Genomic DNA, 15,889 nt, shown 5'->3' on the forward strand with positions numbered 1-15,889 from the left:
TTTTTACAAAGGTGTGTGTGTGTGTGTGTGTGTGTGTGTGTGTGTGTGTGTGTGTGTGTGTAAAATCTGTGGGCACTGCTCAAGGAGTCCAGGAGAGGGTGTCAAGTCCCCTGGAGATGCAGTTATGAGCTGCCTGATGGGGTGCTAAGAATTTAACTCAGGTCTTCTGAAAGAGCAGCAAGCACTGTTAACCTTTGAGCAACCCTCCAACCCTCCTCTTCTTTTAAAAATGTCAAATAGATATTTATGTGCATTGCACTTTAGTTTCCTTTCTTCAAAGACACGTATGCAAGTGAAATAGATTTATTTAAACATTCAAAGATGTACTAATACCAATTAGAACATGGGAAAGTATGAATGAAAGAGAAAGTATGGAGACAAGAATTGTAATTTGCAGCAAATAGGAAGATATGATCTGAAAGAAAAGATTGCTTCATCTTCATATTGATGTTTCAGGTTCCAGGAAGAATATAGTGGAAAATTCCTGATGTCATCTGTAATGTTGGGAACAGAATTATTTCATATATTTAGGATAGTAACACATGATATTTGATGAGAGTGGAAAATAAAACAAACACAAGCCATTAAAGAGGCAAACAATGACAAGATGTATCATGCCTAAACATTTTACAAGATTTTGTATGTTTGGGAATATACATAAACTTTGTATGGAAATTTTCCATATGTGGAAAATTTTAATATGACAAATGATCTTATATCAAGACCTAAATTGGTATTTTTTAGAACTTACCTGTTTATTTGATGATGTAGTTTCTATGAATTTAAACTAAAATTATATATTTTTTTGTTTCAAGGTACTTTCACATTGGACTTTACCAAGCCCCATGCATCCTACAGCCAGAGTCTTTCTCCAGTCCAATATAGTAGCTGAATCCCAGAGAGAGACTAGGGGTATAACTTGCTGCCCTCAATACAAGAGAATGCCACCTCCACACTAGTAAGAATTAGTCCCCTTATGAATATTTGTCAATGTCTCCACTGAAAGAAGGAAAATGACCTAACATAAAAATGATAATTCCATAAATAGACAGAATTGTAAAAAGTGGACTTCAAGATACAGAGAAATGAACCTGGGCCCTTTCCTGTCACCATGCAAAAAACTCAACTGCAAACGGATCAAGGACTATATCATGAGACCTGGTATTCTGAAGCTGATAGAGGAGAAAACAAGGAGTGAATGTTGTCCATAGACACAGGTTTGGATTTAGATATGGGTTCTCTGAATAAGATTCTTGTAGCAAGAAAGTAAGACCAACACTGGTCAGATATCATGGAATTAAAAACTACAGCAAAAGAAGCTGTCAATTAAATTCACAGATTTCTCAGGGAATGGAGATCTTTGCCAGCTATACATGTGATAAAAGATTAGTGTCTAAAATATACAAAGAACTTAAAACAAAACAAAATGAAAAACAAAAACTATGAACATCAAATAAACCCAAAAATTAAAAAAGAATTCCCATGTGACTCAGTTACACTTTTTCTTGATATGTACCCAAATGGCTTTATATCCTATTACAGAGACCCTTGAATGTCCATGCTCATTGCAGCTAAGTTCATAATAGCTAAGAAATGAACTTGACTTAACTGCTCATCAACCAATGAATGGATCAGGAAAATGTAATATATAAGAGAATATTGCTCAACCATAGAGAAAATGAAATACAAAATTTCCAAGTAAATAGAAGGAACTGGAAATTATTGTACTCAATGAGATCACCCAGGCTCAGAAAGACAAACTCTGTGCATTCTATTTTACATGTAGATCTTAGATTTGAATCTTTTATTTTGTATGTGTAATATGGAGTATGTGAGAAAACCAGGTAATTAGAAAACAGTTTGAATTGGGTCCATGAAGGGAGTGGATCCATCAAGTGAAATGCCATTAAAACAAAGAATAAAGAAGAATAGTGGGGACAGGAAGTTTCAATCATGGAGTTGGATGTGGAATGAGGAAATTAGGGTGTGGTGGATGGCTTAACCAGAATGAAGGGTAATTAAAGACTCATATGGAAGCCTATGATTGTGAGATTAAAATATAATTAGGTAGGTGATATAATTAGGTACTGGTGACAGGGAAGATTAGAGGGGTAAAGCTGTGGGTTAAGGAGCAGGTGTGGATGTGGTTTGGTATAAGGAAGAGGGGTAGTTAACTAAAATTGAAGGTGTATGAAGAAGTTTTACAGAAATACACTAGACAAAGGGCTGCAAATTGAGATGGATGAAGTAAAAAATCAGTATTTACAGATGATAGAATAGTATATATAAACAACTCCAAAAATTCTACCTGAGACCTCCTATAGCTGATAAGCAACTTCAGCAAAGTGGCTGTATATAAAGTTAAGTCAAACAAATAAGTAGCCTTTCTCTACTCAAAGGATAAAAGGTCTGAGAAAAGAAATTAGGGAATCAAGCCCCTTCGCAATAGTCCCAAATAATATAAAATCCCTCAGTGTGACTTTAACCAAGCAAGTTAAAGATCTGTATGACATGAACTTCAAGCCTTTGAAGAAAGAAATTGAAGATCTCAGAAGATGGAAAGACCTCCCATGCTCATGGATTGACAGGATTAATATAGTAAAAAATGGCCATTTTGCTAAAAGCAATCTACAGATTCAATGCAATCCCCATCAAAAATTCTTCATAGAGTTAAAAATTCTTCATAGAGTTAAAAAGAGCAATTCTGAAATTCATCTGGAATAACAAAAACCCAGAGTAGCGAAAACTATTCTCAACAATAAAAGAACTTCTGAGGGAATCACCATCCCTGACTTCAAACTGTATTACAGAGCAATAGTGATAAAAACTGTATGGTATTGGTACAAAAACTGGCAGGTAGATCAAGGGAATAGAATTGAAGACCCAGAAATGAACCCGCACACCTATGGTTACTTAATCTTTAACAAAGGAGCTAAAACCATCCAGGGAAAAAAGAATTTTCAACAAATGGTGCTGGTTCAACTGGAGGTCAGCATGTACAAGAATCCAAATTGATCCATTCTTATCTTCTTGTACAAAACTCAAGTCCAAGTGGATCAAGGACCAGGTAAAACTAGACATGGTGAATCTAATGGAAGAGAAAGTGGGGAAGAGCCTCGAATACATGGGCACAGGGGAAAACTTCCTCAACAGAACACCAATGGCTTATGCTTTAAGAGCAACAATCAGGGTAGGGGATTTAGCTCAGTGGTAGAGCGCTTGTCTAGCAAGCGCAAGGCCCTGGGTTCGGTCCTCAGCTCCGAAAAAAAAAAAAAGAGCAACAATCAACAAATGGGACCTCATAAAATTGAAAACTTTCTGTAAAGCAAAGGACACTGTCAATAGGACAAAATGGCAATCCACAGATTGGCAAAGATCATTACCAACCCTATATCTGATAGAGGTCTAATATCTTAAAATATACAAAGAACTCAGTAAGTTAGACTTCAGAGAGTCAAATAACCGTATTGAAAATGGAGTACAGAGCTAAATAAATAGAGAATTCTCAACCAAGGAATCTCAAATGGCTTGAGAAGTGGTGGTACCCCATGCCTAAAGTCATCAGGGAAATGCAAATCAAAATGATCCTGAGATTCTGCTTTACACCAGTCAGAATGGCTAAGACCAAAAACGCAGGTGACAGCAGACATCAGCCAGGATGTGGAGAAAGAAGAACACTTCTGCATTGTTGGTGCGAATGTAAGCTGGTTCAATCACTCTGGAAATCAGTCTGGTGTTTCCTCAGAAAATTGGACATAGTACTACCGAAGACCCAGATATACCACTCCTGGGCATATACGCAAAATATGCTCCAGCATACAACAACCCGGACCTATGCTCCACTATGTTCATAGTAGCCTTCTTTGTAATAGCCAGAAGCTGGAAAGAACCCAGATGTCCCTCAACAGAAGAATGTGTAAGAAACTCTGGTACATCTACACAATGGAGCACTACTCAGCTATCAAAAATAATGACTTCATGAAATTCATAGGCAAATGGATGGAACTAGCAAATACCATCCTGACTATGGCAACCCAGTCAAAAGAATACACATGGTATGTACTCACTGATAATGAGCCCAAAATCTCACAATGCCCATAATGCATCCCACAAACCATATGGAGCATAGAAAGAAGGAAGACCAGGGTGTGGATGCTTCAGTTCTGCATTGAGCAGGGAACCAGATGATTGTGGGAGGTGGAGGGATAGGGGGGCCAGGGAGTGAGAAAGGAGGGGAAGGAAATAAGGGTGGCAGTATCAGGAACTGGAGGAAATGTTAGAGAGTTACAGAGGGTCAGGAAATCGAACAAAATTATGTAGCAGGTGGGATGAGGAACTGGGGATAGCCACTGGAGGGTCCCAGACACCAGGGAAACGTCAGGCTCTAGGACCCAACGGGGATGACTTTAGCTGAAATGCACACAGAAGGGGGAGATAGAACCTGTTGAGACCTCCTCCAGCAGATAGGCACCACTCCTCTCAAAGTTTTTAACTCAGAAATATTTCTGTCCAAAGAAGAACAGGGCCAAAAAATGGAACAGAGACTGAAGGGTCTGCCCCACCTGGGGATCCATCATGTCTGCAGACACCAAACCTAACACTGTTTCTATGGTCAGGAGGCGATTGCTGACAGCAACCTTGTGTGGCTGGTGGTTCCTGAGTAAGTCTGGCCATCAATGGACCAATGTAGATGTGGATGCTTGAAGTCAATCATCAGACTGAGCCCAGGGAACCTAATGTGGGAGCTGGCAGAATGACTGGAGGAGTAGAGGGGTATTGCAACCCCATTGAAAGAACAATATAGACTTGCCTGACCACACAGTCATTGATATATATATCAAATGATGGCCTTGCCTGACAGCAATGGGAAAGGAGGCCCTTGGCCCCGGGGAGGCTTGATGCCCTAGCATAGGGGGATGCTGGAGCAGTGGAGCAGGAGAGTGTGGGTGGGTGGGGGAGCACTTTAATACAGGTAAAGGGGATGGGGAAGGGCAGATGTGGGATGGAGGTTTGGTGGAGGGGATAACTGGGAAGTGGGATATCGTTTGAGATGTAAATGAATGGAATGAGTAAGAAAATTTAAAAAAAAGTATTAAAAGGTTTCAGCAGAGGATTTCTGCAATTGTACATTGCTGTTTCCAGAAGATACGATTTATTCAGTGAAATTCTAATTTTTAGGCATGGGGTACCACCATACTATTTATTAGTGGAGGAGGCCTTAGAAACACCAAAATAACTTGGCTATTGACGTATCCCTTGCCTATCCACCATAACTAAATGGTAGGACACTATTGCTGAAGACACCACATGCTGTAGCTGTAGGGCATCAAGAAATCATTTTCAAATGGTCTAGAAAACTCTTCTACAGTGCTTAGATGTACTTAATAGTCTGTGCATGTGGGATGCATGCCACATCAATGATGTCATCAGGCTGCCCCTACACACTATAAAAGCATCCTTGTGTCCACTGGTGCTGCAATAAAGGCTGTACTGGGGGAACCAACCACTCTCTGATTAAATTTCATGCCAGCTCCATAGAAGGAATCTCACATCTAGGGAAAAACAGGGGTAGGTGTGGATTCCTCTTGTAATCCTTTTGCCTATGTCAATGGAGCTCATAGAGCCTATGGAGACGACCAGTGGTGATAAACTCTTATGTTTCCAAGCTACTGTCTTTAAAATACTCATAGATTTATGCTGCTCTCAACTTTGGTCAAATCACAGTTTTAAGTTTTTGTTTGTTTGGATATTGACCATGTACCTGGCTGTCCTAGAGCTCAGTATATAGATCAGGCCGGCCTGATACTCACATAGATTCATATACCTTTGTCTCCCAAGTGTTGGGATTAAGGGTGTGTGCCTCCACATCTGGCTTCTGCTCAACTTTTTACAGTAGGGAGTGGTTCATGCAGAAATTTGTAGCTGGTCAAAGGGCTGAGAACAAGTGACTGTGGATGCTCAGTCATTGATGGTCATCTGGGTAGGGAGTAGAGCCATGAAATTCTGTTTTCTGAACATGACAGACCTGTTACAATCGTGAACTCACAGCAACTGTGGTGGTCTGCACAAGATCTTGGCCAGATCAAGTCAGTTAACATTCTAGAATGGAGCAGAGGGGGACTCAGGACTACCCACTATTAACCAAAGAGCTATTGCCAGTTGATAGTTTCTGGGAGAGGGGGGGGGCTCCATATTTTTCTTTTTTATTCTTTTTGCCTCTCTGTCTCTGTCTCTGTCTCTATCCCTCTGTCTCTCCCTTCTTCCTTCCTTCCTTCCTTCCTTTTCTATCTTAAAAAAACATTTTTTTTTTGGTTTTATGAGACAGGGTTTCTCTGTGTAGCTCTTGATGCCCTGGAACTCACTCTGTAGGTTAGGCTGGTTTAGAACTCAAAGATACACTTGCTTCTTTCTCTTGAGTGCTGGGATTAAATGCATGCGCCACCAGCTCCCTATAGTCCATTTTTCTCTATGGCTGTGGCCCCTGGTATATTACATTGCTCATGCCTTAGGAATTGACACACCCTATTTAGAAATAGCACCAACTGGACTCGTTGAGATATAATAATAATAATAATAATAATAATAATAATAATAATAATAATAAAATTTAAAAGTCATGAAGTATAGAGGGAGATGTGTTGTTGCTGGGTCTCTGGGGTGAGATGTGTGGGAGTAGGTAAGATCATGATACATTATATACATATATGAAAAGGTTAAGGAATAAATAAAATATTATTTTAGAAAATGAATTAAAGTTAAACTTCAAGATATAAAATGAACGTTCTTTGACTCACCTAATTCTGATCTTGTTTGGACAGGTGTCTAAAGGAGAGTGAATATGGAAAAATGATATTATTTTTAATATAATAATATTATTTTTAAAGTAATATATTATTTTAAAACAACACTATTACTTCAAAGTAATAGAGTTCTTTAACATACTATTAATAATATTACTACATATGAACAGTTTTCATAAAAAATGCAGATAAAAAGCTAAATTTTGAATAGAGTATCTTAACGGAGGACCGTAGGAACTGAGTTTCATTTCAGGTAGATTTTGTATGTGTGTATCTAGCTGCATGGTTCATTGGTGTATCCATAGTCATGTGAATGACGTGTATATCCATGCATGCATAGGTAAGACACTGATTTTTAAACATCTTCTTTATTCATTCTACACATTGTTAGTTTTGAGACATGGTCTTTCAGGTAGATCTATTACTAGAACGTTCCTCTAGTCCCCTCCCCATTCCAGCTCTGTTATTCTTGGCTTTCTAAATGGGTGCTGAGATCCAAACTTGGGTCCTCATGCTTGTGTGCACTTTCCCCACTGAGCCATCTTCCCAAGACCCTTGATAATCAAAAATTAACATTTATTATAAAAATGCAAAATAAGAAGTTACACACGCAGGTTGCTACTATACCTGTGTCCATGACACGTTGTACATTCTCATCCTCAATGCCCATTTCTTCCACGAAGTTCATGTATTCTGTCATCTCATCCTTAGTCAGTTGCCTGCCTTTCGCTGTGTTTCATGGTGTATAGGGAAGATGTCACAACATTAGTACCCAGCACACAAATGAAATATTCTCTATTGCTTAGTCTCCTATAAAGTGCCAGTGCACAACACTGGTCCCCTTTCTCCAATAGATTGACAGTGCAAAATTATATCATTTTCCTGAGAAATCAAAGTAGTCAGTGGACCCCAGGATGTAACACTCTCTCTCATGTTTTATAACATTGACAATTTTATCAATATCTCAGTTTCCTTGCTCAATATTCTGACAAAATGCTTTGACAAAAACAATTTATGGTAGAAAAGATCACATTTACCCAGTTATAGCACATTTAATTGGGGGAAATTCCAGTGGGAGAAGTTGGGGGTGGGGAGAAGCACCAAGTCCATCGCGAGGAACAGAGATAAAAGAATGCATACAAATGTGTGCTTGCATTTATCCAGCGTTTGCAGTCTGATACAGGTCAGGATGATGTGCCCAGCAAATGCTACTGAATACAGTGAGCAGAGCCCCCTTTTGTAATCATCACTTAGTATACTACCAGAGATATGCACACAGGCCAATCTCATGAGAGAAAACCCTCGCTAAGAACTTTGCCAGCGGATTCTGAGTTGTGTCTGTTGGTAGTTGAAGCTTAATGCCTATCCTCTTGCTCCACATTGGGTGGAGACTTATGTTAATTATCATAAGACATCCACAGGTCAGTCTCCTGTGCGAAATTTCCTACTGAGACCCTTCCCAGGGCATTCTGTGTTGTGCCAAGTTGATCTTCAAAGCTCACCATCACAGCTTCAGTTATTTATCAACATGAAGAACAGAATCAGGTGCACAAACACATTGTGACCTTTGAGTTCAGAGATATGCATGTAATCATATCCTTGAATCGCACACTCAGATGACAAGTTCCATGTGTGACACTCACCCAAAACTCCAGCCACTCGTGTAACGTCATTTCTTCTGTTTCTGTTAAAATAATCAAACAGCAATATCTTCTCATTCACTGTCTTTAACATGAATGCCGTGCTCCCTTCATCTGAGATAGATAAGAAACATAAAGTCAACAGAATGAACAGACTCATTCTAACTGCACAGTTATGAATGTGTATATGGATCATACAGTCTCTAACCCACAATATTCTGCTCCATGTGTTGAAACTAGTCAAGACAAACAGGGAATTATAAAGCAGGTTTATAATTTTGTTGTAAGATATAAAATGTTTCTAATATCCCACAGTTACCTACAAATATGTAGAACCTATATTGATTTGGGTAGCGATGTTCCTGATACCAAGATGTGTGGGTGCATAAAAGGTAGCATACTACAATCCTCTTACTTGCTGAGAATAGATGTATGATTATATTTATATACACATATGTATATACATTTCATTGATCTTATTAAATTTAATGGTGGAATTGTTTATACATACTATATTGAGGAAAGATGTAATATATATAATATATATAATACATGTGTGTACATATATAGGCATTTTTATGGATCTTATTACATTTAATGGTGGGATTATCTACACATATATACACACATTGAGGAAAGCTCTCTGATTTTATATATATTATTATATATATTATGACATTTTCATGAATCTGTTCTACATTTAGTGGTCCAATTATCTAACTTTACCAATTTTTCCTCAGACACATGACAGAAAAAAAAGAGAGGGTGCCACATAGCACTTTTCTCCAAACTGAAACATTCTGTCTTGGTAGGTCATGAGATTTGAGAAGTAAAATACCCAGAAGTCTCAGGACGATTTTGAGAGTAACAACTTTCAGCAGGCCACTCCACAACATTATGGGAAACAGTGAACAAGCCCTGTGGAAGAGACTCTGACTAGCTAGCTACTCTGTAAGCCTTGCTAAAGCTCCAAGGATAAAGCTTTCAGGAGTGTCATCCAAGCTGAGTTGGGCTCTTCAAGAACACAGTCATATTTACACATGCTCTTGTAAGTGACCCCAATACACTCACTGGTTCACTAATAAGACTTCTTAAAGAGGGGAAGTGACTGTCCCAAGACCTTCCCATTGATATAATGACTGTTACTTTTCATGTCAGTGGTAACTCATTTTCCTTCTGAGACTGGTCTCATTATCTTTGATTGGCCTGAAACTTGTTGTGTAGAGTAGGATGGCTTTCAACTAAATTACATAACACACAAGGTGGGGTGGCTCTTTGGAGGGATATATGCTTGTGAGTTGATTCTGCTCCTGAATTTAAGTACAATAAATTCACCTATAAACAAGCTAGAGTTCATGACATGTTTAGTCTATCAGACTAATGTATCGGGTTAAATAGACTTTTTATGGCAGAATAGAAAATAATGAAAGTATCTTTACCACTTGTTTCATGACAAATTAAACTGATACCTCAATTATTTATATAATTATTTATATATGAACCTCAGTGTGTTGTAGGTCATATGCTTTGCCTGTCAGAACTAAAGAGATAAGACTATTCATGATACTGAAATTTATATATTGTAAATATTTTTCTCTCCAATAAAATTATAAAATTTAGATCGTTTATTATTCCATATACAAGACTCATGTTTCAGAATTGCTGGGAGTCATTTTAATAGTTGATAAAATCCTAGTTCCTCTTTTGCATCAAGTTATTTTTTGGAGTGCTCAAATTACCTTTTAATTCTCAGACTCTTGTCTGTCTGTGATTTAATTTATACTTAAAGCTAAACAAGGGAAGTGTGCTTGGTAAGACATATGCCATAGAAATAAAAAAAAGTTTTAAAAAGTCATTAAAAATAAACAAATAAACCACAGCTCTTATTAGTTCCAAAATGAGTAGGAAGAAAATAAAGAGGCTTTCTTCAAGATTCCATTTGTAATTTGTAGAGACAATTGCACTGGAATGTAGATATCCAGATATGCCAAATTCAACTAAGACTGAGAATTTTGGGAAACAACATTAAGGCTATGTATTCACCCTGGCACTGTTTACTCACACTTTGCATAGTAAACGTCTTGGGATCTCCTTCCCACGATTTTAAACTGTTGGCACTTGGCCCCTTTCCTGAAAAACAAATGCATGCATGTTGTCATATTGTCCTGATTCCACATAAATAACAGCACAGGTTATTGCAAACATTTTCCTCTGGAGATCTGTCTTAAGCACATGTTGTTGTAGGACATCTTCCTTAAATATAATTAATAACATCCTTAATGTCATCAATCACTCTGTTAGGTGTTTGCAGGTGTCTCTGTTGGGGCAGAATTAGCTTCTCTGTGTGACACCTGTTGCCTATCATGAGCCCCAACTAATGAATGTCCTTGAACCCCTGATCTTCCTGCCTCTACTCACCAAGTGCTGGGTATTGGGAATATAGGACTGCAGCTTTGTTTTGAGGATGGAATCATGAGTTCATGCTCAGAAATCACACTCCTAACACAGCTGTATCCCCAGCACCCAATAACAATTATTGATAAATAAAAAACCCAAAGTATTAAGCAAAAATTTTACCCCAATCTGAGATGAGAAATGTCTGTAGACATTGGGCTTAAAGGATGCAAGGCCACCTGGTGCAGAGCACATCTCAGTGCCCTACATACACTATAGTCTGGCTTCTATATTTACATTGGAATCATGTATTTATTTTTTGCCTGTATCATAAATATCACTAATCTTATAGGTTCTGTAGCAGCAATCACTTTGTGCATTTAAATGGATTCAAATTCAGCTTACAGTTGTATTCTGAGAAGATATAAGTTGGGATGTGCATCAACAGATCAGGAGATCCATAGAGTCTTAGGCACGGTCATGTATTCAGATCTGTATTCACTCACCAGAGGTCCATGTGACTAATAGTGACAGTCACAGCTTAGATTCTAAAATACTCTAAAAACATGGGAATAATTGGGCTGCAGATATGTCTCAACCATTATAGGCATACAACCAAAAACAAAAAATGAGAATAACCGTTTAGGCCAGGGATGGGGTTACATAAGGCCTGTTGAAGGCCTTGGAGTTCATTTTCTGTGTGTAAACAAATCACTGTGTCTGGGATGGCAATCCCTCCAGCACTATTCTTTTTGCACAGGATTGTTTTAGCTACCATAGGATCTTTCCTAGCTCCATATGAGTTTTAGCATAATTTGTAGTCTTCCCTAAAGTGAAGTCCTCCCTATCAACTGGTTTTCTGAATATCAAATGGTTACTGTAAAGTCAAATCTATTCAAGTAACATTATATGGAATGAATAGGTTGTATATTTAAGAATACACAACTAGGATTTGAAAGAAACCAAGGGAGGAGGGTAAACATGGGAAGGATTGTAGTGAGAAAATGGAAGGGGAAATGATGTAATTAAGTTTTATTTTTAAAAAAATGTATTTAAAAATAAAAATTTTATCTCTTCAACCCGCTAGTGTATACACCTACTTGATTTTAAACTATTACTCCTTTAAATAATTTTAGGTGTCAAGCATGGTGGTATCAATGTCAGACTGATTCAGGAGGATAGGTTCGCTGTCATTCTAAAAAATTAATTAAAAAGCAAAAATAAATAAAAACACAAAAAGGCTGCATGTGGTGGTGGACCTTTGAACCCAGAACCTGTGAGGTAGAGGCAGGTAGATCTCTGTGAGTTCAAGGCCAGTCTGGTCTCCATAGAGAATTCCAGGGCAGCCAGGCTATATAATGAGAACCTGTTTTTAAAAAGATATAAATTAGCAGGTGAGGGTGACACACACCTTTAATCCTAGAACTCAGAGGGTAGAGGAAAGTGGATCTCTGATTTTGAGGCTAGCCTGATCTACAGAGTAAGTTCCAGGACAACCAAGGCTACACATAGAAACACTGTCCAGAAAAATACGGTATATTTATTAATTTATTTATTATATGGGCATATATAATAAATAAAATAAAAAAGCTAACTTTTACTCTGTATTGAGTTCAAAGCCAGCACAATGTACAGAGAATCTTCCTTAGAAACTTGAATTTATAAATAATCAATTTATGAAAAGCCTCAAATATCAGCATATAATTAACAAAAACTACCTTCATCAAGGAAATATATACTTGATGGATAATAACACTCATATCAAGATAGTTTAAAAGTACTAAAACTGTCTTAACATTTATTTTGATATATATTCTCTCCCAACTGGGCTTTTGAGGAGTGATAAATAGAAAATTAAGTGATTATAAATTATGTTATTATGTTATTTTGGTATACAGTTTTGTGATGTTTAACTTCAACAAGGAGCTGATTTTGAATATGTGTTTTCCATGTGTACTTTACACCCAAGCCTGTTTCTTTCATGGTGTTCTCTAATCACCCCAGATAGAGAGATGTATCTATCATCTGTCTATATATCTACTATGTATATCTACCTACCTACCTACCTATGTGTGTGTCTGTATACATGTATCCATCTATTATTTATCTATTTATCTTCTATCATCTATTATCTGTCTACCTACATATCTATGTATATGTCTATCATCTCTCTAGCTAATTATTATCTAACTACCTACGTTTGTGTATATGTGTCATCTATCTATGTTTTAAGATTTATTTTATTTATTTCATGTATATGAGTACACTGTAGCTGTCTTCAGACACACCAGAAGAGGGCATCGGATCCCATTACAGATGGTTGTGAGCCACCATGTGGTTGCTGGGAATTGAACTCAGAGCCTCTGGAAGAGCAGACAGTACTCTTAACTGCTGAGCCATCCCTCCAGCCCTATCTACTTTTATATCTATTATCTATGTATCTATTACCTATGTATAATCATCACCCATCTCTTGATATTTTTTATTTTAATTTGGCTTGATATAAAATAAATAAATTCACTCATTCTAAGTTAAAAGTACCATACAGAGCAAAGTGATATAAGAATTCTCACTTAGTGCTGTGTGTGTTCACTGATATGAGTGTTGACTGAAAGCATTTCATTTTTCAACCCACAGACCATCAAATGAGTAGGTTCTGTCTATTGTATTATATCTTACTTAATATAAAAGTAGAGATTGATTCGGTTGCATCTCTTCCCACACTCAATGCGACGGAAGTAGGTCCTCAATGGTGAGCCTTCATTTATCTTCTCCACGCTACTGGCAGCTAAGTAAACGGTTCTCCAATTCCCTTCAATCTGGAAAAAAAATGCAGCTATGGAAACAAGGCAGGTAAAAGTATGTGACAGTTTAGTACCCTGGAATTCAAAACCCACATGCGGTAATTCACAACCTGATTATGTAATAAGGCATTATACAGCTTAGCTTCTTTTATATTCATGAATACTCTGTGCAATGAACCAAATATTGATTTCAGACCCCTTCAAGACAACTGCATCAGGCTACTCACATACCCCTCTCTAAACAATGGTGTAAAGTTCCCCATATAACAACCCTTTCTTCCTCCTCCCTGTCTGTATCAGAACACTCACACACTCATCTGTGAACAAGGCTGTAGAGTACACAAAAGAACCCCTCATAGTCCCCAACTCTGCATCCAGTTAGTCATCCCTTTTCTGAAAAATGGTGTAGGGCTTCCAATGCCCCTAACAATGATAAGTCCAGACAGTTTCTATTCAACTATATTTTCAATGTATTCTGATTTGGAGAGTAGAAATGCTGATCTGGCCTGAACTGGTTTGGGGTGTATGCATAGTAAGACAAAAACATGTTCTTCAGATGATCTTATCCTACTGGCCCCATTATGGCTTTGTGTAATTTGGCATATGTATGATTAAAATCAGATGTACCATGAAAAAGGTTACACAGAGAAATGTTTTAATCTGTCAATCAAAATAAATCTGGCCCCTTAATAACCAGCTCATCAGTCTCCTTGGGACCCCTGATAGAGACATAATAGCTTGGGGAACTTGAGTCCAGTCAGTCAAGTGGGCAGCTGTCTATCTTTGGCAGTATGCCTGTCTGTCTGTAATCTGCACTATAGCTTTGCCTTGAATGAAGTCATCTTGCTCTATCTGCAGATCTTTTAGAGTCCTTTTAATGTTTTGGATAACAGGCCAAAGTAGACAATGGTCACTGCAAGCATAACATTAGTACAATTCACCCCTTTAAATTATTTCATCATATTCATTATCATGGCTTCAATTTCTTCACAATGTGAGGAACATGAGTGGTAACATAGGAAATGATGTAGGTTTTTGATTTGCTGGCAAAGCCAGACAAACCCTTGGTGCCAGACTGATGGATGTTCTCTCTATGTCTCTCTCCAGGTCTATGTGTGTATCTGTATCTGGTCTCTCAGTATCCATCTATCACTCAGAAAATAATCACCCTTTAGACTATTCTCTCTCCCTGCCACTCTCCACTCTGAGATGTAGAGAATACTTCTAGAACATTCTTTCCCATTCCCATCTCTCTGTGTCACATAAAGACCACAAAAAGCTATCTTCAGAAGCATTATTCTCTCTGCGTATATCTTTGTCTTTGTCTCTTGGCCTCTCTCTGACTTTGTCTCAGAAAAATCACCCTTTAGACCACTCTCCCTTTCTCTATTTCTCTCCACTCCAGATGTAGGGAATTGCAACATCCAGAGGGTAGTTGTCCATCCCTAGTAACATTCTCCAGGAACTCCCTAATTTATCTCTGTCTCTATCTCTTGGTATCTGTCCCCCTGTTTTTGTTTTTCTCTCAGAAAAGCATTTATGAGATACAACTACTTCCCCCACATTTGTCACTCTCCATTACCAGATTTGGCAAATACCAACTTCTAGAAAATTCTTTCCCCCCTTTAAGGTCTTTCTGCCTCTGCTTCTCTGTCTCTTGCTGCACCTCCACCCACCTGCACACAGCCCCCTTCCAAGCCTCTATCTCTCTATCTGTTTCTGTCTCTGCCCAGCATTCCTATCACCCACAGCCCCGTCCCATGTAGGTCTGCTACCTTCTTTTTGAGATTCTTGTCTGTCATCATACTGGAGACACCTAGCACATCCAGTGTGAGCAGGAGGAGGATGACCCTCATCGTGTGTGAGCTCTGTAGGTATCTGGACCTCACTGACAAGGTGCAGAGTAGCTTCCTGCTTTTTATAGCTGCTTTTCAGGATGATTGGCATGGGCAGTGTCTTGCATCCCAGTTGGCAGTTGTACACAGACATTGACATTGTGTCATCTAGTATACAAATAGGTTCTTGGAGTACTTTACTAGGCATGGACAATGCCCAATGCCTGTCCCATTCTTCAGGCATATTTTTATTTGTGGGCTTTATGTCCCTATTAAGAAAAAGACTAAGAACAAGATGCTATCATATTTTCTTAACTGGAATGGTAGATGTTTAAACATGATGACTATTATCCATTCCTCCAATCAGATAGATGTTGGTGTAAGAATATAAAGTCTGGTCATTTTTGATCAAGTTT

General features: G+C 38.1%; 1 protein-coding gene across 1 annotated transcript; it reads right to left on the bottom strand.

Annotated features, from left to right (window-relative positions):
- Window positions 1-288: 288 nt before the first annotated feature.
- On the bottom strand, window positions 289-15,534 carry Pbsn (probasin). Its single transcript, NM_019125.1, has 7 exons — window positions 15,414-15,534; window positions 13,514-13,653; window positions 10,503-10,570; window positions 8,444-8,554; window positions 7,428-7,529; window positions 6,795-6,822; window positions 289-494 (listed from the first exon to the last, which is right to left on the bottom strand). Exons 1-7 carry the CDS (start codon window positions 15,492-15,494, stop codon window positions 491-493), a joined length of 534 nt encoding a protein of 177 aa, NP_061998.1. The 5' UTR covers window positions 15,495-15,534; the 3' UTR covers window positions 289-490.
- Window positions 15,535-15,889: the final 355 nt, after the last annotated feature.

Source organism: Rattus norvegicus, chromosome X (genome assembly GCF_036323735.1).
Source record: "Rattus norvegicus strain BN/NHsdMcwi chromosome X, GRCr8, whole genome shotgun sequence".
Taxonomy (NCBI): domain Eukaryota; kingdom Metazoa; phylum Chordata; class Mammalia; order Rodentia; family Muridae; genus Rattus; species Rattus norvegicus.